This window comes from Vipera berus (assembly GCF_964194415.1).
Source record: "Vipera berus genome assembly, chromosome: 6".
Taxonomy (NCBI): Eukaryota; Metazoa; Chordata; class Lepidosauria; order Squamata; family Viperidae; genus Vipera; species Vipera berus.
In genome coordinates this window covers 54,788,041-54,810,571 of record NC_138208.1, presented here as the reverse complement: position 1 = coordinate 54,810,571, position 22,531 = coordinate 54,788,041, and the positions used below count along the sequence as shown (strand labels likewise).

General features: G+C 44.3%; 1 protein-coding gene across 1 annotated transcript in view; it reads right to left on the bottom strand.

Moving 5' to 3' along the window:
- The window catches only part of PLXNC1 (plexin C1), a 75,930-nt gene extending 66,056 nt beyond the window's left edge, over positions 1-9,874 (bottom strand). The window contains exon 1 of the mRNA XM_081331124.1: positions 8,762-9,874. Coding sequence (XP_081187250.1) covers positions 8,762-9,760 — 999 coding nt within the window. The 5' untranslated portion in view covers positions 9,761-9,874. The remainder of the gene's footprint in view (positions 1-8,761) is intronic.
- Positions 9,875-22,531: the final 12,657 nt, after the last annotated feature.

Here is a 22,531-nt window from a genome sequence, read left to right as displayed (position 1 = left end):
TTACTGGGGTAAACACAGTGCAAGCCTCAAGCCTCGAAGCCGTCTGCAACAAGTATGCAGACGTCTTTGATGGCATACTGGGAAAATACACCGGCCCTCTCATCTCCTTAAAATTAAACCCAACCATCCAACCCATAAAAATAAGGGCTAGGAGGGTTCCATTTGCTCTCAAAGAAAAAATAGAGAACGAATTAGAACGCCTCGTAAGACTAGGGGTACTGGAACCTACTGAAGGGGGAAGCTGGGAGACACCAATAGTCACCAATATATGCCCTGTGAACCGCCCTGAGTCCCTACCAAGGAGAAGGGCGGTATACAAATTAAATAAAACTTAAACTTAAACTTAAACCCCAATGAAACCTAACGGGGAAATTAGATTATGTGCAGACTATAAGGCGACCCTTAACCAAGCTCTAAGCCCCCATGCTTACCCGGTGCCAGCGGTGAGAGACGTCCTCGCTTCCATCGCTCCGGCGCCATTTTCGCAAAACTTGATCTGACGCAGGCGTACTTGCAACTGCCTGTCACAAATGACACCGCGGAAGCTCAAACAATTGTCACGCACCGCGGAGCTTTTAAAGTGAAAAGACTTCAATTCGGCATATCAGCAGCCCCGGGTATCTTCCAAAGTATCATGGAAAAAACCTTAAAAGGAATACCCGGGGTCTGCCCCTATTTCGACGATGTTCTCATCGCCGGAGAAAATGAAGCAAACTTAGCTGACAGACTGTCAGCTGTGCTGAGCCGGCTCAGAGAAGCCGGTCTCAAACTAAAACGAGAAAAGTGCTCCATCGGAGTCACAACCACAGAGTTCCTAGGGTACAAAATAGACGCCCAGGGCATCCACCCCACCACTGAAAAATTAAAAGCTATTCAAACAGCTCCCAGTCCGAAAAATAAACAAGAACTCCAAGCCTTTTTGGGATTATTAAACTTCTATCATGCCTTCCTTCCCCACAAAGCCACGATAGCCGAACCTCTCCACAGGCTCCTGGACAAGGGCACTGCCTGGTCCTGGACCAAAACGCATGAAAATAGCTTCCAGTCATTAAAAAATATTATTTGTAACAGTTCAACTGTCACACTCTTCAGAGAAGACACACCAGTATGCATCGCTTGCGATGCATCTCCCTATGGAATTGGGGCGGTGTTAAGTCACCTATACAAGGATGGCACCCAAAGACCCATAGCCTTTTATTCCCGCACACTTTCAAAAGCTGAAAGGAACTACGCGCAGATCGACAGGGAAGCACTAGCAATAGTCGCTGGGGTAAAAAAGTTCCATGACTATCTCTATGGCAGACCCTTTACTATATTCACGGATCACAAACCCCTGCTAGGGATATTCACCTGGGACAAAACAACCCCACAGATTCTATCACCAAGAATACTACGCTGGTCAACCTTCTTGTCAGCATATTCATACAAATTGATACACAAACCAGGGAAAGAATTAGGACACGCAGACTGCCTCAGCAGACTGCCTATTCAAAGCAAGGATACTGACCCAGCGCCTGCAGGGCTCATTCTGGCAATATCACAACTTCCAGACTGCCCCCTTTCCGCTAGAATCATAGCTAAAAATTCAGCTAAGGACAAAGTACTGAGCAGGGTTCTTAAGTGGACAACCACAGGATGGCCAGCCAAAAATCCACACCCACAATTCCAGCCATACTATAACAGAAAAAACGAAATGTCATCACACTTGGGATGCCTTCTGTGGGGGAACAGAGTAGTGATACCAGACAAAAACATAGCACAAACACTAGACACCCTACACGAAGGACATCCAGGCATAGTTAAAATGAAAGCTCTAGCCAGAAGTTATGTATGGTGGCCAGGCATAGATAAGGATATAGAAAAATATGTGGGAGGCTGCTACCCCTGCCAAACAACAAGAAGTGAACCACCCCAGGCCCCAGTACATAGATGGGAAACAACAAAAAACCCATGGTCACGCATACATCTAGATTTTGCAGGACCAATCCAGGGGCAGAGTTTCCTAATAATAGTTGACAGCTACTCAAAATGGCTAGAAGTAATCCCCCTTAGGAAAACTACTTCAGGGGCCACCATACAAGCCCTTAGGAAGATCTTTGCCACCCACGGCCTCCCAGACACCATGGTTTCAGACAATGGACCACAATTCACTTCTCGTGAATTTCAGATGTTCGCTATGAAGAACTGTATTAGGCTGGTCACGTCTGCACCGTTCCACCCATCGACGAACGGGATGGCTGAAATTATGGTGCGCTCGACTAAAGAAGCATTAAAAAAGTTCGTAAAAGGGAACTGGCAGCAACGACTCAGCCAGTTCCTGATGGCACAACATACAACTCCTTGTACGGCAACCGGCAAAACTCCAGCGGAGCTAAGATGGGGAAGGAGACTAATAACGCGGCTCGACAGACTGCATCCCGACACTTACATTGCGGAGCCGGATCACCCCCCCCCACCCCGTACATTTAAACCTGGGCAAATGATCTGGGCACGATCATACACATCCAAAAACAAATGGGTCCAAGGGACTGTATTACAACAAACAGGACCCATTTCCTATTTAATACACACGCCTACTGAAGGCAACTTACGACGGCACGTAGATCAGCTCAGGCCAAGACAACCACAACACCACCCAGACCTTCCCCCACCGGACAGCCAACCCCCACCTCCCCTAGACATCATACCGGCACCAGATCAGGAGGAAGGGGAGCAAGAGAACATACCACCACCGGAACACGACAACGCACCACCCCCAAGACGTTCTAATAGGAACAGAAGAGCACCAGCATATTTAAGGGACTATGAATGGGCCGGCTCCAACAACCAACAAGGGGGAGGAAACAATCCAGGGGAGGGGTAAGGGGTATAATGTATATGTACAAACGTTAATAACAAGTTAGAACCATTTATTCCGCTTATTTCTATGAGGTAAACACCACTGACAGGGAAACACGCGGGAACTTTGACAGCTGTCAAAGTTCCCCGCCAGGGCGCAGGCGCAGCCATTTGACAGCTCGCGGCTGTCAAAACACCGAAGCCGGCTCACCATGCGGGAAGAAGAACTGTCAAGACGCGACGGCGGTGATTGGTCCAGCTAGACGCGGCGCCAAAAGAAACGATCCTGATTGGACTACACTGACAGCTGCCGGCTATAAAAGCTGGACAAGTTATTCTGTTCTTTGCCTTGTTCTAAAATAAATCCTAGTTAAGTAACCTGTCGTCCCGAGCGGTCCTTCGGCTACTTCACTTTGGCTTTGAAACGGAGATGAGCACCGGCCCCTAGAGTCAGAAACGACTAGCGCGCATGTGCGGGGGAACCTTTACCTTTACCTTAATTTCACTATGGTATTTTACTACCACTTTTACTGTTATTGTTTTAATTGCTTCTGGTTTATTTTGTCTTCCATATTATATTACAGTGCGATACTGTGATATACTTTGCTTTTATTAACGATTTTAACTTTCATTGGAATTTTTTGAATTTAGATTTTTAATAAAATGTAATAATAATAATAATAATAATAAAAAGAGAGAATAAATATCACTAAATCAAATAAGAAACATGGCTAAAAGCCTTACGATTCTATCTGTTCAATCCCTCCCCTCCTTTTTTAGCTTTCTATTTTAGTTAACAAATGGCAATAGTACAGCAGCAAATAATTTTGACCCATATGATAACCATTTGGACTTTTACTTGAAAAGTGAATCAAACTATATATTTTCTATATTCTGTCATAAGGTGGTAATGTAACTAAACATATACACAACATCTTAAAATTTGATTAAACCTTTAAAATAAAAAATTCTCTAATTTGTATGTTATCATTATAATTCCAAGTTCCTTCTTCCTTAAGTAATATCATATGATCTTTTGCAATATATGTTCAGCTAGTTAGACATTATTTTTTGCTGTTCGCCAATGATACATATTTTTAAAGCCCACTGCCTATAATGGAAATTTAAACATGTTCAAATCATTTCAATGAAAATCACAGAGGCTTGGTAATATTTAATATTGGGTGGGTCATCCTCAGGATTATATCTGTTTATTCTTTATGCATAAAAAACTCAAAGATCTGAACTAATTTTAACATTTCCCATATATGGAAGACTGTTAAAAATAACATTATTTAATATGTACCAAGTTAGCCTACTCTGTAATTGTTTAAACAGCAGTTTCAGCTCCTTTTGATGATGGAAAATTGAAACAGAATAGTAATAAAATACAATAAATCATATATATTAGGGAATAATTGCTGAAGGGAATAACAATTCTTCAAATGAAATTTGCAAAAATATATCTACTAAAATTATGTCAATTTTAAGAATTGTTAAGATTTTAAAAAACAAATTGTATTATCACATTATGGAATACATCCCTTGAAGTTATTACTAAACAATCGGATAGAATATTAAATTGTACAGTATTACTACACACTCACATTTGCTGAAAATTAAACAGGTGAGATCAACATGGGATATTGTCCTACAAAATGGCCTGAATTTTATGTTGCAGAACACGGAAAGTACAAAAAAAATTAAACTTTGTTTAAAAATTGTACAATAGCTGACAGCTAATCTTAAACAGATTTTTACTAAATGTTTTTAAGGCAGTTCCAAACAATGCATACACAATAATGAAAGAATGCAGTAATATATAACCTGCAATTTGGATCTAAGATCCATTGACATATTTAAACATCTTAAAAATCCCATATAATTAATATTTCTACATTTTGAACAGATTAAAACTGCAAAATACAAATACAATTAAAATCCAAAACTGATAAAATATCTAATAGATATATGCCATATATACCACAGATTCCAAAAATTAAAATAGTCAACACAAAGTTGAGTTAAAAGGAGACTAGGAAACAGTATTTACTTCTGGGGGTTGAATCCAAATTATTAAATGTTTATTTACTCTCAGTTCAGCTCAACTTTTTCATACCTGATTTTAAGAGAATGAGGGGTGAATTTCAACAAAGCAAATAATTCCAACCAAGGATCTCAGAAATTTGGACTGAACTACTTCTACAACAAGACTATCTTTATATCCACAGCACCGTACACATATAGTATAGCAAAAGACTTCATTTAGTTTTGAAAAAAAATAATTGCTACAGGCAGTTAGCTGTTTCCCTTACAAGTATCACTTAGTGCTGTGTCTGATTATTGTGCATGGAGTGTAAGGTTTGAAGATTGAAGTTCCCAGGACATAGAGAATTGAAAATAGGTATCCAAAGGTCTTTACCTGCTCCGTTTGGTTATTGTTGTTTGTATGAGTATAATGGAGGCTATCATGCTGCTTGGCATATATACAGCCACATTTCTGCCAAGGCTTATCTGAAGCTCTCCCAGTTAAAGTACTGGCTCAAATAAATCTGTGAAAATGAGTTCTTAGTCCAATTAGTATTGATAGACTGAGAGCATTGATAGACATAATTTCCCATGGAAGAAGCAAATCACTTCCAAATTGATCCAGTGTAGTTTCTCATCCTAATATTTAGCTATGTTGGGCTCAGACAAAGCCTGGAGCAAAGTCAGGCAATTTTTTTTTGATCTTGATGTACAGAGGAATAAAAAACCTCAGATCTCTGCTACAATGAGGTTGTGGATCCACCTTTCATCAACCCCAAATACTTTCACTCTTACTTAGGAGGGCACTCAAACTGACATGCCTGAACAATTTGCCCGCAAAGGTATTGACTAGGAAATTCAATAATATCCCCTATCCGGAGCTCTTATACATACCATATGCTCAGACACTGACATTGAGATGGTGCTTTTGAAATGCCCTGTTATCTTCCAATTACAAATTACTTGATTCCAATAGGCAATGGTATGCTTCCTGGTAAACAGTTAGGATTACATAATTTCTAGGAAATTCTGGCCATAGCAATCGTAGCAGAAACTGTTGGGTCTAAACATATTATTGTATGGGACATGTTAGCTTCCGCTTTGAACAGGCTTTTATCCAATTTATTTTTATTTTGATATTATTTTCTTCTCTCTTTTAGTTTGACTTTTTTGAATTTATTTATTTATTTATTTAGTTACATTTATATACCGCCCTATTCCCTGAGGACTCAGGGCGGTTTACAGGAAATTAAAAATCCACCATACAAAAGTTAAAAAAAAACCAAATTAAAAAATATTAAATTGACCCTGTATACTTAAAACCCCAATTAAAAATTTCTCCTCAGCCTGGGCCCGAGAGCTCAAAGAGCCAGGTCTTCAGGCCCCGGCGGAATGATCGGAGGTCGGGGGCAGTCCTCAGCTCCACCGGCAGCTGGTTCCAGAGGGCAGGCGCTCCCACTGAGAAGGCCCTATCCCTGGGTGTCACCCGCCGGCAATCTCTCACCGGCGGCACCCTGAGCAGACCCTCCCTGTGGGAGCGCACTGGGCGAAGGATTGTAACTTTTTTAAAAATAAAATAAGAGAATGAAAAATAAGATGAATTTACACACTACACTAATCCATGATGTGATTTTCTTGTTTATTAGATAAGTTTATTAGATAAGTAATCCAGCCAGCTACAGTTTTAATTCAAATATGTTAAAACAAATTATGATTCAGTATTATATGTGGTTATTCAAGTTTATCCAAACTATGATTAAAACAAAGTATGGTTACAAATATGTGAATTATTTGCATACAAACCACAATGCACTACAATTGGTCTCAGCCAGCAGTTTAAGGTCAATGTTAAGCAGCCATAAGATAACAGCCAGCTAAACTGTGTTGCATTTTCGGTATGACTGAATATTCCAATACTGCTTTCTAGTAATTGGTGAACAGATAAAGATTCCACATCACAGTTCAAGATGGGTATAATCCTTGATGACATCAAAAAGCAGCAAGAGACCCAGAAAAATAATGGGATTGCATTTCTTTTCCCCATTCGGTTTATTTGGTTTTGACAGGAAAAATGTTTTAGCACCCAGACTGAAATATATCCAGGAAGAAAAAGTCACCCCAAAGACCCTAGCCTTTGCCGTTAGTCCACAACAAATGCTCAGCCTAAAAAGAGTCTTTATCATTAGCCTACTGCAGTATTATATATATTTTTAGAGCCCTACGGGGGTTCATGTTCTACAGGAATGATTGCATTACTTTTAAGGATGGAAGGAATGGGAGGATTTCTTCTTTTTGTGAGATGTGGCAACCTCTTGAATCCAGCTTTCTATCAAAAGTGGATAAGGACACATAATATTTCTCTCTTTCCAACGCTTCCCTTTTTAAAGGGTCTTAGGTGATGAGCTTGCTTGTTTTCTTGCAGACATTTCACTACTCAAACTAGGTAACATCTTCACTGCTAGCATTAATTATGTTACTTAGTTTGGGTAAAGAAACACCTGCAAGAAGACATCCAAGCTCAGAGAGCACCAGAGACCCCTTATTTCAACCCTGAACTACAAATGTGCTCTTTTATTGCTTCCCCGCGTCTGTCTCCCATTTTTTTTCCACATCTTTGTTTCTTTCTCCCAAGCAGAAGGCTGCAGGAAATTAACAAGACACTAAATATCTGGATTTACAGCACCTTTTGCAGGGAGTATTTAAAACTAGGCCAATTGTCACAGGCTGCTCAAAAAAGATCACCCATCCTTTGAAAAACGTGTGAACTTCAGATTCATAATTATCATCACACAGATTAAACTAGGCAATGAACTCTTACTAAATATTTTCTACCACTGCCATTCTAAATGATGTCATTACTTTGAGTTCACAAGCATACCAAAGAATAGAAGCAATATAAAAGGTCACTCAAAAGTTTCCAGTCTATTATTTCATTCTGCAACTGAAGATTCTTACAGCAATGTCAGCTATATCAGTCAAGACCCCAGCAATCCTAAGGCCCAGTGAAATTGATCAATACATTAGAACTCCTAGCTTTCCACTACCAGAGAAAACTCCCAGCTTTCTACCACTGTTTTCAGTCGAATTGAATCTGGATGTAGATGAGCACTATTCATTGGTGGAAAGATTAGATATATAAAATAATTGAAGTCTTTCAATTTTGGCTTGAACCACCTAGTGCTTCAAGCACAAATGCCAAGATTTTTCTCCAAATGAATTTTATAACCCGAACTGCCTAACCTCATCCATGGAATTTCATTCCCTGCTGGTTAGTCTTTATTTGTTCCCCCTTCACACAGCCATAAAAGAAGTAATGATACCTTGGTACTAGTGCTTGTCATGGTGACGGTACCTAGTTTGGGTAAAGAAACATCTGCAAGAAAACAACCAAATTCAGAGAGCACCAAGGACCCCTCTTGTCAATCCTGAGCTACAAATATTCTCCTTTTAAAGCATCTCCAAATCCCAGAGTCTCATACCATCAGCTTTCTTCTCGTTGCACAAGCATTCTTTATCTGCTAAGGGTTTTTTTTCCACTGAAGCCAATGGAAAGTAAACAATAACCATGTGGAGAAACAATTAAAAATCTGAAATAACTTTTTGACTGCTGTGTCTCATCAAATACAGTAGCGAATCACTCCTTCAGAAACAACACCTTACCCCTGCAGAAAACGCTAAACTGTCCTTTTAGTTTTGGCTTCCACTGTGATCTGCTTGCTAAGGCTGCAAAGCTATGCCTTTTTGGGGTGCGGAGCAGTTTGCCAAAATATTCTGTATCTTTGGGGGGAGGGGTCCTGCTTCTCATAATTACATAGCTTGCAACAACTAAACAAGTCGACCCTAAATATAGCTGATTAGCGAGGGATCCAGCCAACAAATAACCCAAGGTACTCACACATGTGTCTGGAGATTGGGGTACCGAATGAAACGGGGAAGTGGAGGGCTCGCTGAAGCTGCAGCTTTTCGCATTCTTCAGCAGCTCTTGAAGAGCAAAGATGCAAAGGCTGGTGGAAGTCGGCGTGGCGGGACCCGAGGCTGAGCTGAAAATCCCGGCCCAGAGCTCGCGTTGCTCCAGGTAAGCCGAGGAAAGAACTTTGGTCTGGCTGCCGGCGCCACATCGCAGGAGCTGGCTATTGTGTTCGAAGGCGTTTTCCTTATACCGAGCGACGAGCATCTTGGCCTCCGTGTTTCTATCGGTATACCAGTAAGGGAAGAAGAAGTGCTTCTTCCAGCGAAAGGCATCCTCGAAGTGCAGGGTGTACGCATTCTTCATGGCCACCTGGCTGTCTTCGCCCACTCTTTTCTCGTCTACCGTTATGAGGAAGACCGCCTTGTTGGCGATGCTGGCCGGCGGATCATCGGAGCAGTTGTTCAGCTTGTGGGTCGTGGCCACGACCAAGGACCAGTCTGAGCAATTGTCGCAAAACAACAGTCCGGCCGCAGAGCCTTCAGAGGCGTAGGTCACCAATTCGTCGCCCACCTTATTCAGGGAGCTCCTATTGTTGAGGCTGTGGACGTAGCAGACGCCTCGCTGCTGAGTCCAACAGGTCAGCAGGCGGTGGCGACCGAAGGGCAGCAGCAGCTTGTTGACCGAAGCCACCGGCTTCCCGCAGGAGCTGCCCTCCACCGGCTCGCAGTAGCCCTCCTCCTTCCACGCCAGCGAAGGCGCCACTTCGTACCAGCAGTTGCCGCTGGCCACCAGGAAGCGCTCCCCGCTCACGGCCAGGTTGGCAACGGCGTGCGGGAACTCGAGGGGCTCCTGCCCTCGCCCCCCCGCAGCAGCCCAGGCCAGCAGCAGCAGCGACGGTAGCAGCAGCGGCGGCGCCGGCAACGCCGAGCTCCCAGGGTCACGGCGAGCCAGCTGCCTTCTCGTGCCCCCCGGTCCTCGGGCCATGGTCCCCGCTCTTCTTCTCCAGCTACCTAGGGCTCCTCGGCTGGCGGGAGAGGCTCTGGTAGCTCCGGCATGCCAGCGGCTGCAGCCCCACCCCGCCCCTCGATCGAGGAGGGAACCGCTCCCGCGGCCGCCCTTCCCCCGCTCTGTGGCTTCCTCTGTGCCTCAGCTGCCTCGCGCCTCATCAGTTCCCCTTTTCTCCGTGGGAGCTGGGAAGCCCGCCTCGCCTCCTGCCCTTGCGCAGGCACCCCGGCCCTCCCGCGCCATAGGTGCTCCCTCCCTCCTACTGAGGGCGTGCCCGCTGGGCGCTCCACGTGCTTCTGGCTTTCTTCCCCAACCCTCCAGCTCGCTGTCAACCAGGCGGGAAACAGGCTACTGCAGATGTGTGCCATTCGGAGCTGAGGCTAGTTGGTTATTTGAGAGAGAGTGTGTGTGTCCTCGCTGGTGCCAGAAGGTTCAACCCTTGTCCTCCGCCCAGGCCATAGGTCCCCTTCTAAAGGCATTCTGCAGCTGACTTTCCCCCTGTAACCCAGACATGCAAAACACAAGGCCCGGGGGCCGGATCCGGCCCACAAAGTGGTTTCATGTGGCCCGCCAAACCATCCTAGAAACAGTGAGGGAACGGCCCCCCACGGCCCTGGCCCAGAGACCCTCCTCCTGCTAAAGATCCTCAGATCTGTCCCACTCCTGCCCAGGCCCCCATAGGCACCCTTGATGCAAATGATGTAGAGCTGGCCACGCCCACCCAGTAGGCCATACGCACTCTAGCCATGCCCACCCAGTAGGCCACGCCCACCCTGGCCATACCCACCCGGCCCCCTGAGGGCAACCGCAATGCTGATGCGGCCCTCAATGAAATTGAGTTTGACACCCTTGCTGTAGCCATTTTTTTCTCTAGCAATTTACAGCACCAAACAACCACCCCAGGTGTGTTGTAACAAGCAGGCTTGACAGACCCTCAATGACTTGATAGACCTATGTCTTTAAATAACCAGAGACAAAATGGCCCGTGTGGATGAAAGCTGTTTCTAGACTTATATGGTAGAGAATCCTAGAAATAAGGCTTCTTGGAGCTTGGAGATCCTTTAGTTCAATTCTCTGCTCAGAGCAGGACTATACTACTACAGCAGACGGCCCTTCCAGCCTTGGTTCAGGCACCTCCAGTGAGACGGAGTACACCTACCCAGGGCTTTTTTTCTCATAGAACACTCAGAACGGAGTTCCGGCACCTTTTTTGGATGGAACCTTGTAGGGTAGGCAAGGTGGGTTGTATGACATGTGTGAGTTCTGGCACCTTTTTCTTTTATAAAAAAAGCACTGCACCTACCCAAGCACTCTCCCCCACTGTTGAGCAGCTTTTTTCATTACATTCCCCCCCCATGCCCAGCTGAAATCTACCCTCTTTTCATTGAAACAATTTTTCTCCTGACTTCTGGAAAAACTCTGAACAATTCCAGTCTATCTTCCACAAGACAGGCCATCAGATATGTGGAAACAACTATTATATCTCACTGCAGTCTTCTCTTCTATAATACTGCACGGGCTAAAAATACCAAATGGCTCCAACTGTTCTTGTAAGTTTCCTTCCAAATTTCTTGTCATCTTGGTTTCTGTTCTGTGGACATCCTTCATTCTGTCAGTGTCTTTCTAAAATGTGCCCTGCACTAAATGCAATATTCTAGGGGCATTCAGTTGACCAATGCAGAATACTGTATAGAGAGCAGGGCTTTTCAACCTTTTCACAGATTGTGCCACTTTTAGGACATGACAATATTTGAGTACCACCAGTGCTTAGCAAGGTGTCAAAAACTTAATGACTAAAAAAAGGGGGGGGGATTTTTGGTTTTACTGATTAGATTCATTTGTTGTTATAGAAATGTTTATAATATTATGGAAAAATAAAAAGTTGTTAATGTTAATGCTTCCTTCTACTGCAACAGAGGAACTCTGTTCTTTTTCCCTTCTCTACCTCACTTTCCCCCCCTTTTTCCTCCCCACTGTGTCCTACTATTTGCTTTTTTATTTTTGCATTTTATTCTAAAATCTAATAAAATATTACAAACTGTAGAAAAAAAGTAAAAAAGTGCCAGTTTTAATTTCTTCGGTGGCTGTTCCTTTGCTGAATCACTTTCCTTTTGCACTGACAAATGTATGATGAATTTATCCATGTTTATTAATATGCACTACTACCAGCTAGTTCAGTGGTCTTCAAACTTGGCACTTTTAAGACTTGTGGACTTCAACTCCCAGAATTCCTCGGCCATCATGGCTGGATGAGGAATTCTGGGAGTTGAAGTCCACAGGTCTTAAAGTTGCTAAGTTTGTAGACCCCTGAGCTAGCTGGTTGGCTCTTCTTCCTTCTGAGCTCTTCACAGTGTAGTAAGAATGCACCCCCCCCACACACACACCAATCACTTCCCTGTACCCTTAAAGACACAGGAATCAAGTGCAAATCAAGAAAATAAAATAAACACAAACTCCATTTCCCCCCCCCTCTCTTTAAGCTGCCTCAGGTGTGTCACATGTCACAATGTTGTAACCTAGACTGAAAGGCTCCAGCAATTGCGAAAAGCTTTAGCTTTAAATTAAGCCTGTTTACCTTCAAAGAAAACTTTCTAAAAGCCATAGACAGACTCAGTTAAAGGGGGTAAAACTAATTACATTTGTTTAAAGGGATTAAACCTTTCCTGTTGTCTTTTTTCCCTTCCCGCACCAAAACCACGTTCTTTTATATCGTCTCCTCTCTTCCCCCCTACTTTTTTTCTTCAGTTCACCTCCAGCTCCAGGGGCTTCTGCTGAGCCCAGACAGTCCTGCAGCTGCCTCTCCCTCTCCCTCAGGCTTGGCTCGCTTAGGCTCATTCCCCTCCCCTGCTACACTTGGCTAGCAGTCGTGTGCCACCTGCTATGTGACAAAGTACCACAGGTGGTATGTGACCACTGGTTGAAAAGCCCTGGTATAGAGGAAAGATTATTTCTTTAGATCTTGACACTAGACATCTGTTGATACAGGCCAGAATTACATTTGCTTTTCTTGTAAATATTTCACATGTTGGGCTCATGTTCAGATTTTGATCCTTCAAGATACCTCAACTGTTTCTGCATGATGTTTGCTCAGTATGTCACCCCATTCTATTCCAAAGACTTTGATTTCCATACCCAAATATAGAACTTTGCATATTCAAGGGCAAATTGAAACTTATCTTGCCACTTTTCTACCCATTTTTCCAGTGTATCAAGTTCTTCCTGATTCTTCACACTGTCCAAGATGATGCTGTGTTCCCTTACTTTCATATTAATTCATGACAAATTGTTAAATATGATTTCCAGTTCCAAATCCAAGTAACGTACAAGTATGTTGAACAATGCAGGCCTTATAACAGAAACTTATTGTACGCTACTTATTCCTTGTTTCAGCTTTACACAGTTCCATTAATGTGCACTTATTGGGTATGTTCATTCCACCAGTTCTGAATCCATTTAATGATAGCATAGTTTAGCCCAAAATTTTCCATCTGGTCTATTAACATCTTATGGGAGACTGTTGAATGCTTTGCTAAAGTCAAGATACATTATGTTCACTACATTCCTATGGTTAACTAAACTGATGATTCTGTGAAACAGGGAGATAAAGCTAGTTTGACATGACTTGTTCTTGATATATCTATGCTTGTTCCTGCCAAACAATCTACTTGTTTTCTAAATGCTCACAAACTGATTATTTGATAATCTGTTCCAGAGTGTTGTCCAGCATCAGTATCAAGCCAACGACTCTGCTGTTACCCAGATCTTCTTTTCCTCCCACCTTGGAATATAGAAATGCATTGTTCTTCTTTTGTCCTTTGACAATGAACTCCATGATGTCTTAAAGAGCATAAAATGGCTGCTGAGATGACATTAATAAGCTCCTTCAAGACTCTCAGAAATAATTGTTATGGACATAGAAATTTGAAATGATTACTAGTGCTCCCTAGTAATCTTTACTTCCTTATAGTTACCATTCTCTCCTTAAGTTAATTGTTCTGCTTAGGTCCATTTGAACATAGTTTAGCTGTTTGGAACGTAATCTTGCAATCATTAAGATAAAATCAATATTCAATCATTACAGCGATACAGGCTTATATGATACACCTATAAATTGAAAGACATTTGGGTTCAACTCCCTTGGATTCTGACATTTATATTAGCTATTAATTTAATTTAATTTAATTTATTAATATTTCTATACCGCCCTTCTCCCGGAGGACTCAGGGCGGTGTACAGGGCAAGAATAAAACACAGAGATTTACAAAAAATAAAAGATAATTAAATACATGCCCGATTAAAAATACAGTTCGTACATGGTAAAAACCCCAATAAAAATAGTAAAAAGACCCCACCAATCCCCCCTCAGGCCAGGCCGGCTTGCTCGAACAAGTATGTTTTCAGATCGCGGCGAAAGGAGCGAAGATCGGGCGCCGTCCGGAGCTCAACCGGTAACTGGTTCCATAACTCCGGGGCGCCCACAGAGAAGGATCTCCCCCTGGGGGCCACCAGTCGACATTCTCTGACCGGTGGCACCCTGAGGAGACCCTCTCTGTGGGAACGCACAGGGCGGAGGGAAGTAGACGCCGGCAGCAGGTGTTCCCTAAGGTACTCCGGACCCCTGCCATGTAGGGCTTTAAACACCATTACTAGCACCTTGAATCTCACCCGGAAGACAACTGGTAACCAATGCAGCTCACGGAGCAGAGGTGTGACATGGGAGTATCGGGAGACTCCCAACACAACTCTCGCGGCTGCATTCTGTACCAGTTGGAGCCTCCGGGTGGTCCTCAAGGGAAGCCCCATGTAGAGAGCGTTGCAGTAGTCTAGACGAGAGGTCACGAGCGCGTGAGTGACCGTGCATAAATCATCCCGGCTTAGATAGGGCCGCAACTGGCGCACCAGGCGAACCTGGGCGAAAGCCCCCCTAGTCACAGCCACCATGTGATCTTCCAAGGTGAGCCGTGAATCTAGGAGGACTCCCAAGTTGTGAGCCCTATCTACGGGGGGTAATAATTCACCCCCCATAGAAAGAGATGGAATACCCGAATAGACCCGGGATGAAGGTATGCAAAGCCACTCGGTCTTGTCGGGGTTGAGTTGAAGTCTGTTCCTCCCCATCCAGACCCGAACCGCCTCCAGGCAACGGGACATCACGTTGAGGGCATCACTGGGGTGGTTTGGGGTCGAAAGAAAAAGCTGGGTATCATCAGCATACTGATGATACCCAACTCCAAAGCCACGAATGATCTCACCCAGCGGTTTCATGTAGATGTTGAACAGGAGAGGCGAGAGGACCGACCCCTGAGGAACTCCACAAACGAGAGACCTCACGGTCGACCTCTGCCCTCCTGTCAACACCGACTGCGAGCGTCCCTGGAGATAGGAGGAGAACCACTGTAAGACCGTGCCTCCCACTCCCAATCCCCTGAGACGCCGCAGCAGGATACCATGGTCGATGGTATCGAAAGCCACTGAGAGGTCTAATAGGACTAGAACAGAGGAATGACCCCTGTCCCGAGCCCTCCAGAGATCATTCACCAGCGCGACCAATGCCGTCTCCGTGCTGTGCCCGGGCCTGAAACCCGATTGGTACGGGTCTAGATAATCCGCTTCATCCAGGACCAAAGGGAGCTGATGCGCCACCACACTCTCAACAACCTTCGCAAGAAAGCGAAGGTTGGAGACCGGACGAAAGTTGTTCAATACAGCTGGGTCCAAGGCAGGCTTCTTGAGGAGAGGCCTCACCACCGCCTCTTTCAAGACGGCAGGGAAGCTACCCTCACTCAAAGAAGCTGATATAACTGCTTGGAACCAGCTGCGTGTCCTCTCCCGGGCTGCATAAACCAGCCAGGAAGGGCACGGGTCCAATAAACATGTGGTGGAGCTCAGTCTCCCCATAATCCTGTCCACTTCCTCCGGAGTCACAGAATCAAACTCCTCCCAGGTGATATCGACAAGACCGCCCGTGTCCTGATCGCCAGACTCTGCCCAGTCAGAGTCCAGACCGGTCCGAATCCGAGCGATTTTGTCCGACAGATAATTGTTAAACTCCTTGGCACGACCCTGCAAGGGTTCCTCCCTCACCTCCTGATTAAGGAGGGAGCGAGTCACCCTAAACAGAGCGGCCGGGCGATTATCTGCGGACGCGACAAGGGTAGCGAAGTGATTAGACCTCGCCACCCTTATCGCAGCGAGAGAAGACCTAATGTAGGTTCTTAGTTGCAATCGGTCAGATTCGGATCGGCTGGACCTCCAGCCGCTCTCTAGGCCCCGTCTCCGACGCTTCATCTCCCGGAGCTCCGTGGAGAACCATGGAGCTCGACGGGATCTGCATCGGGTCAGGGGCCGCAAGGGTACAACTCGGTCAAGAGCCTCAGTGGCTGCCCTTTCCCAGGCTTCCACTAAGGCATCTGCCGAGCTGTGAGTGGGGGAGGCAGGTGGGGACCCCAGCGCTGCCTGGAACCTCTCGGGATCCATTAAGCGTCTGGGGCGGTACGATCTAACTGGTTCCACACACCCACGGCGGGGGGTAGCAAAACGGAAGACCAGCCGCAGGAGATGATGATCGGTCCATGACAGGGGCATAATAATTGGAGAGCCCCCACCAAGATCATCTAACCACCGACCAGATAAGAAAACTAGGTCAAGGATGTGGCCTCCCTCATGAGTCGGTCCTGAAATTACTTGCGTCAGGTCCATGGGACACAGCAAAATCTTTATGGTCTTGTGTAATTAACATTGGGGGGGGGGTTAAACTGAAAATAGCAAGATAATCTTTCTGTTGGAGAACCTTGGCAAAGTGTGTAGTGTGTACTACAGTAGATAACAATAGAACTTAGACTTATATACCTCTTCACAGTGCTTTACAACCCTCTCCAAGTGGTTTTGCAGAGTCAGCATATTGCCCCCAACAATCTGGTTCCTCATTTTATCTACATTGGAAGGATGGAAGGCTGAATCAATCATGAGCTGATGAGAATTGAACTGCCAAACTGCAGGCAACCAGTCTAAGAAGATATATTATTAGTACAGGTAATCCTTGATTTACAACAGTTTGTTTAGTGACCATTCAAAGTTACAGCACTAAGTGCTTCACCAGCACTAGAGGATTTAACATTCCTATATAAAAATATACATCTATAAACCTGCACTCAAATAGCAAAGCACAGCTTTTAACACTTTAATTTTTATTGCTAAAAAAGAACTCAAGGCTGCCTCAAATATGGGGAATCAGATAAAGATAAGAAATGCCCTACAAAAGCAATGAAATAACAATTTGCTGAGGCAGATATAACCCACACTTGGCTACAGTGAGGAAACAATGATTGATTCATTCATATTGATTCTCTTTTTGTGGGGAGTTACTGACATATTAATTTATTTACATGTATAAAAAATTAGGAGTGAAAGGTTCTTTCTCCTACAATGTGGGGCTTTGCACAGTTCAGTACTCTCCATTTTTATTTAACATCTACATGAAACCGCTGGGTGAAATCATCTGTTACCATGGAGTAAGGTATCATCAGTATGCTGATGATACTTAATTATATCCCTCTGCCCCTGGCAAACTAAGTGATGCTATGGATGTCTTGTCCCAGTGCCTGGAAGCTGTGGGGGTCTGGATAGGAAACAACAAGCTTTGTCTGAATCTTGGGAAGACTGAATGGCTCCGGGTTTTGGAGCCTTTTGGATTTGGGACTTTACCATTTTTGGTGCTTGATGGGATTACACTACCTAGTGCACTATCTGGGAGTCTGTTTGTAGAGATAATAATAATAATAATAATAATAATAATAATAATAATAATAATAATAATAATAATAATAATAATAATAATAATAATAATAATAATAATAATAATAATAATAATAATAATAATAATAATAATAATAATATAAAATAATAAAAGTTGGAAGGGACCTTGGAGGTCATCTAATCCAGGGCTTTTCAACCTTTTCACCCATTGTACCACTTTTAGGATATGGCAACATCTGAATACCACCAGTCGCCTAGCAAGGTGTCAAAAACTTGATGACCAAAAAAAAAAAAGTAAAAAAGTGATGAAGTACAGGTAGTCCTAGACTTACAACAGCTCACTTAGTGACTGTTCGAAGTTATAATGGCACTGAAAAAAGTGCCCCCTAAGCCACAGCCGAGAAAAACACCTGTTCTGAACCAGCCCTCTTCTGGCCTTGTAGTAAGGCAAACCCCTATTCAGAAAGAAGAGACTGGAGAGCGTCCAAGGCTAAAAGGCATCCGCCAAGATTTATTACTCAATTAACAAAAACACTAGAGCTTGACTCCTCAAGCGGAAGAGTTGCTTTCAGCCACCAGCCCCTCCCCAAACACTCCTTTTATTGAGAGCTCAGGGCGTGGTCTCCCTGAGCCTCCTCCCGAGGAGTCCCACAGCCTTTCTTTGTTTGTTCCTGCTCGACTGCCTCCTGCGTCGGGCGTCCTTGAACAGGGCCAGCTGTGGGTCATCATCCTCCGCACTATCGGGCTCACGCAGCTGAGAAGAGGTCCCCGGCTGAGGGCTCTGCAAAGCCTCCAAACCATCATCAGCCGGTTCGTCTCCCTCCTCCCCCTCATCTGAGTCATCCGATACATCGGAGCCGGCTGTCGGACCCACAGGCTGGCCCTGAGTCACAACAACACCTGCCTGCCTGCCCGCCCGGCGGCACTCTTCCTCCTGTCCAAGGTTTTCATTGTTGTGAGCAATTCTGTTGAGGATTGGCAGTAGGGGTGGGGTGGGGGTGTTTGTTTTTTATTCCCCCCATCTGCTGGGTGGTTGCAGCAGGTTTTGGTCACTTCACATGACCCTGCGACACATAAATATGAATCAGTTGCCAAGCATCTGAATGTAAATCACAAGACCCTAGGGATGCTGCAACATTCCAGCTGATTGGTGCTTCTTCTGGTCTCAGAAGCACCAGGATCAGCGCCAAGTTCCAGCTGGAGCCTGGCACTGATCCTGGCGGTTCCACTGAGCCCTGACAGCCCTGAAGAAGCACTGATCCTGGCACTTCCACTGAGCCCTGACAGCCCTGCAGCTCCAGCCATCTCTCGCTTAGGCTTGTGCGGTTCTGCCACCGGTTCAGCTCATTCCCCTCCCCCACTACCACTTTTCTAGGATGGTCACGTACCACCTGCCAGGTGCCAATGTACCACAGTTGGTACCCGTACCACTGGTTGAAAAGCCCTGATCTAGTCCAACCCCCTGCTCAGGCAGGAAACCCTATACCATTTTGGATAAATGGCTGTCCAGTCTCTTCTTAAAAACTTCCAGTGTTGGAGCATTCACCACTTCTGGAGGCAGGTTGTTCCACTGGTTAATTGTTCCATCAGGAAGTTTCTCCTTAGTTCTAGGTTGCTTCTCTCCTTGATTAGTTTCCATCCGTTGCATCTTGTCCTGCCTTCAGGCACTTTGGAAAATAGCTTGACTCTCTCCTCTTTGTGGCAGCCCCTGAGATATTGGAACACTACTATCATGTCACCCCTCACCCTTCTCTTCATTAAACTAGACATACCCAATTCCAGCAACCGTTCCTTATATGTTTTAGCCTCCAATCCCCTAATCATCTTTGTTGCTCTTCTCTGTACTCTTTCTAGACTCTCAGCATCTTTTTTACATCATGGTGACCAAAACTGGATGCAGTATTCCAAGTATGGCCTTACCAAGGCATTGTAAAGTGGTATTAATACTTCACGTGATCTTGATTCTATCCCTCTGTTAATGCAGTCCAGCACTGTGTTGGCTTTTTTGGCAGCTGCAGCATACTGCTGGCTCCTATTTAAGTGATAGTCCACTAGGACTCCAAGATCCCTCTCACAGTTACTACTATTGAGCAAGGTACCCCCTATACCCGTGGTGGCGAACCTATGGCACGTGTGCCACAGGTGGCACACAGAGCCCTCTCTGTGGGCACGCGCACCATCGCCCCAGACCTAGGCCTTCAGCTGAGTTTTAGAAAACCTTTTCGCTTTAGGAATCTGCCGCCTTGTGCAAAAAAAAAAGAAAAAAGTGTCAATCAATCAATCAATTTAAACTTCTTGCATGAAAAAAAAGATCTCGCAAAGTTGGAATTGATTGATTGAACTTTTTAGTCCTACCCAGTCTGCCGTTACCACCACAACCACACCCACCCAATGGGCCATACCCATCTGATTGGCCACACCCATCCAATGGGCCACGCCCACCCGGCACCCGATGATACATAAGTGGGTTTTGGGTTGCAGTTTGGGCACTCCGTCTCTAAAAGGTTTGCCATCACTGCCCTATACTATACCTGTGCATTTGGTTTTTCTTGCCTAAATGTAGAATCTTACTTTTTTCACCATTGAATTTCATTTTGTTAGATAGCGCCCAGTGTTCGAGTCTGTCAAGATGGTTCTGTATCTTAAGCCTATCTTCAGGAGTGTTGGCTATTTCTGCCAGCTTGGTGTCATCTGCAAATTTGATGAGTTATTATTTTTATTATTTTTTTATTAATTTTATTTGTATACCGCCCTTCTCCCGAAGGACTCAGGGCGGTGAACAGGGCAGTACATGTTGAAAGACAAAATACAAAAATTAAAAGAGATTAAAACAAAATGCCCACAACTCTTACAATAAGTTAAAACACATTAAAAATAGGTTAAAACACATTAATAAAACCCAACCCCATCCCATCAGGCCAGGCATCTATCCCCTCATCCAAATCATTGATGAAGATGTTGAAGATGTTGAAGATGTTGAAGAGCACTGGGCCCAGAAAAGAGCCCTGGGGCACCCCACTATACACTTCCCTCCATATAGATCCGGTTCCACTGAGGACCACACGCTGAGTACAGCCTGTCAGCCAGCTATGAATCCATCTGGTGGTGATGCTGTCTAACCCACATTTTTCTATCCTATCGAGTAGTAGTTTGCGATCTACTTTATCAAATGCCTTACTGAAGTCCAAGTAAATTATATCCACAGCATTCCTCTGGTCCACTAATTTTTTCACTTGGTCAAAGAATGCAATAAGATTTGTCTGTCATGATCTGTTTTTGACAAACCCATGTTGGCTTTTAGTAATGACTTTGTTTGCCTCTAGGTGTTTGCTGATTCATTTTCTGGATCATTCTCTTGTTTGTCATTTGTATTTCCCTTTTTATTTTTAAAACTTCAGACAGGTTTGTTTGTATACAAGTCCAATAAAGTGTTCTTTTCCAAATCATTATCTTGGCCTGTCATTTCTGGTTCCACTTTCTGTCCTTTCTGTCTTATCAGACAAAATTTTCTCCACAACTGTCATTCTCTCATTAACATATTTTCAACATAATCTCTCCATTTAGTCCAGACATGTCAAACACAAGGCCCGGGGGCCGGATCTGGCCCGCAAAGTGGTTTTATGTGGCCTGTGAAGCCATCCTGGAAACAGTGAGGGAACGGACCCCACTGCCTTGGCCCTGGCCCAGAGACCCTCCTCCTGCCAGAGACCCTCAGATCTGTCCCACTCCTGCCCAGGCCCCCATAGGCACCCTTGATGCAAACGATGTAGAGCTGGCCATGCCCACCCAGTAGGCCACATGCACTCTAGCCACGCCCAACCAGTAGGCCACACCCACCCAGGCCACGCCCACCCAGCCCCTTGAGGTCAACTCAATGAAATTGAGTTTGACACCCCTGATTTAGTCCAACTTCATTAAGTGAAACCATTTTTATTGTACCTACTAATTTCTAGCTCTACTCTTCAAATATCTCCTTTAATATTTCCAGTGTTATGGTTATTTTTGTCATTTTGAACAGGTTTGGATTTTTTTTCTGTTTGAAACCTTTAGTCCTCACTAGTGTCCAGTTTCTAAAATTATAAAGCCTACGTTATTAGCTTAGGCTATGTTATTAGCCTAAGATCAGATTCCCACAAGAAGTTATGTTTTAGAGTTAATTCCGAAATCTTATAGTGAAAGTCAATATTCCAAATTTACCTGGACTCTTAGTCTGTTTATAACGTCTTAGATCAAAATTTTGTTTAGGTTTCTGCTGTTTATTTCAAACTCTTTAAGTTCTTAAGCTTATAATTATTTTTTTTTCTTTTGTTCAGAGCTGAAACTCAGCTCACTTAGCAACTTTTTAAACTTGTTATTCTGATGGTTTCTAATAGCTTTGTGATGGTTAGATAAGGAATTTCTGAAAATGATTAGAAATTGAGGCTTGCAAACTTAGTGTCCTTTGCTCTGATTGTGAGCAAGATGGCTAATCCCTTCATCTCCCAGGTACTCAAATCTGTGGAAGACTGCTATCCTGCATCTCCTGACAAGGAGCAGCCATGTGGAGTCCACATGGGTGACCTTCCATCCTCTCCTCTAGAGAGGTTCCAAAAAGTCTACTCACTGTTCTTTGGTCTTTGCGTCACTTTTTGGTTATGCTTTCACAGAGTCATTTTCAGTTCACCATGCCTCTCGGAGGACTCCCACACAGTGTCTGAATATCTTTTCCGAAGCACAGCAAACGGGGGCTGGGAGGAGGTCCTGCTTCAGGTTTCGTCAAATCAGTTCCCCCATTACATTTGATTTAGTCTGCATTTTTAAAAAATCTGTACAGATGCCATTTTATTAAAAGGAAGTGCTATTATCAGCACATATAGCCTTGTATAAAGCAGGGGTGTAAAACCACCCAATTAGTGCAATGTGTTTGTCAGTGCAATAGGGCCTCAGCAGCTGTTATATTCCTTCTCCTTTCTCTGTTAACAAATGCTAAAAATACAAAAATTAAAATATTATGAG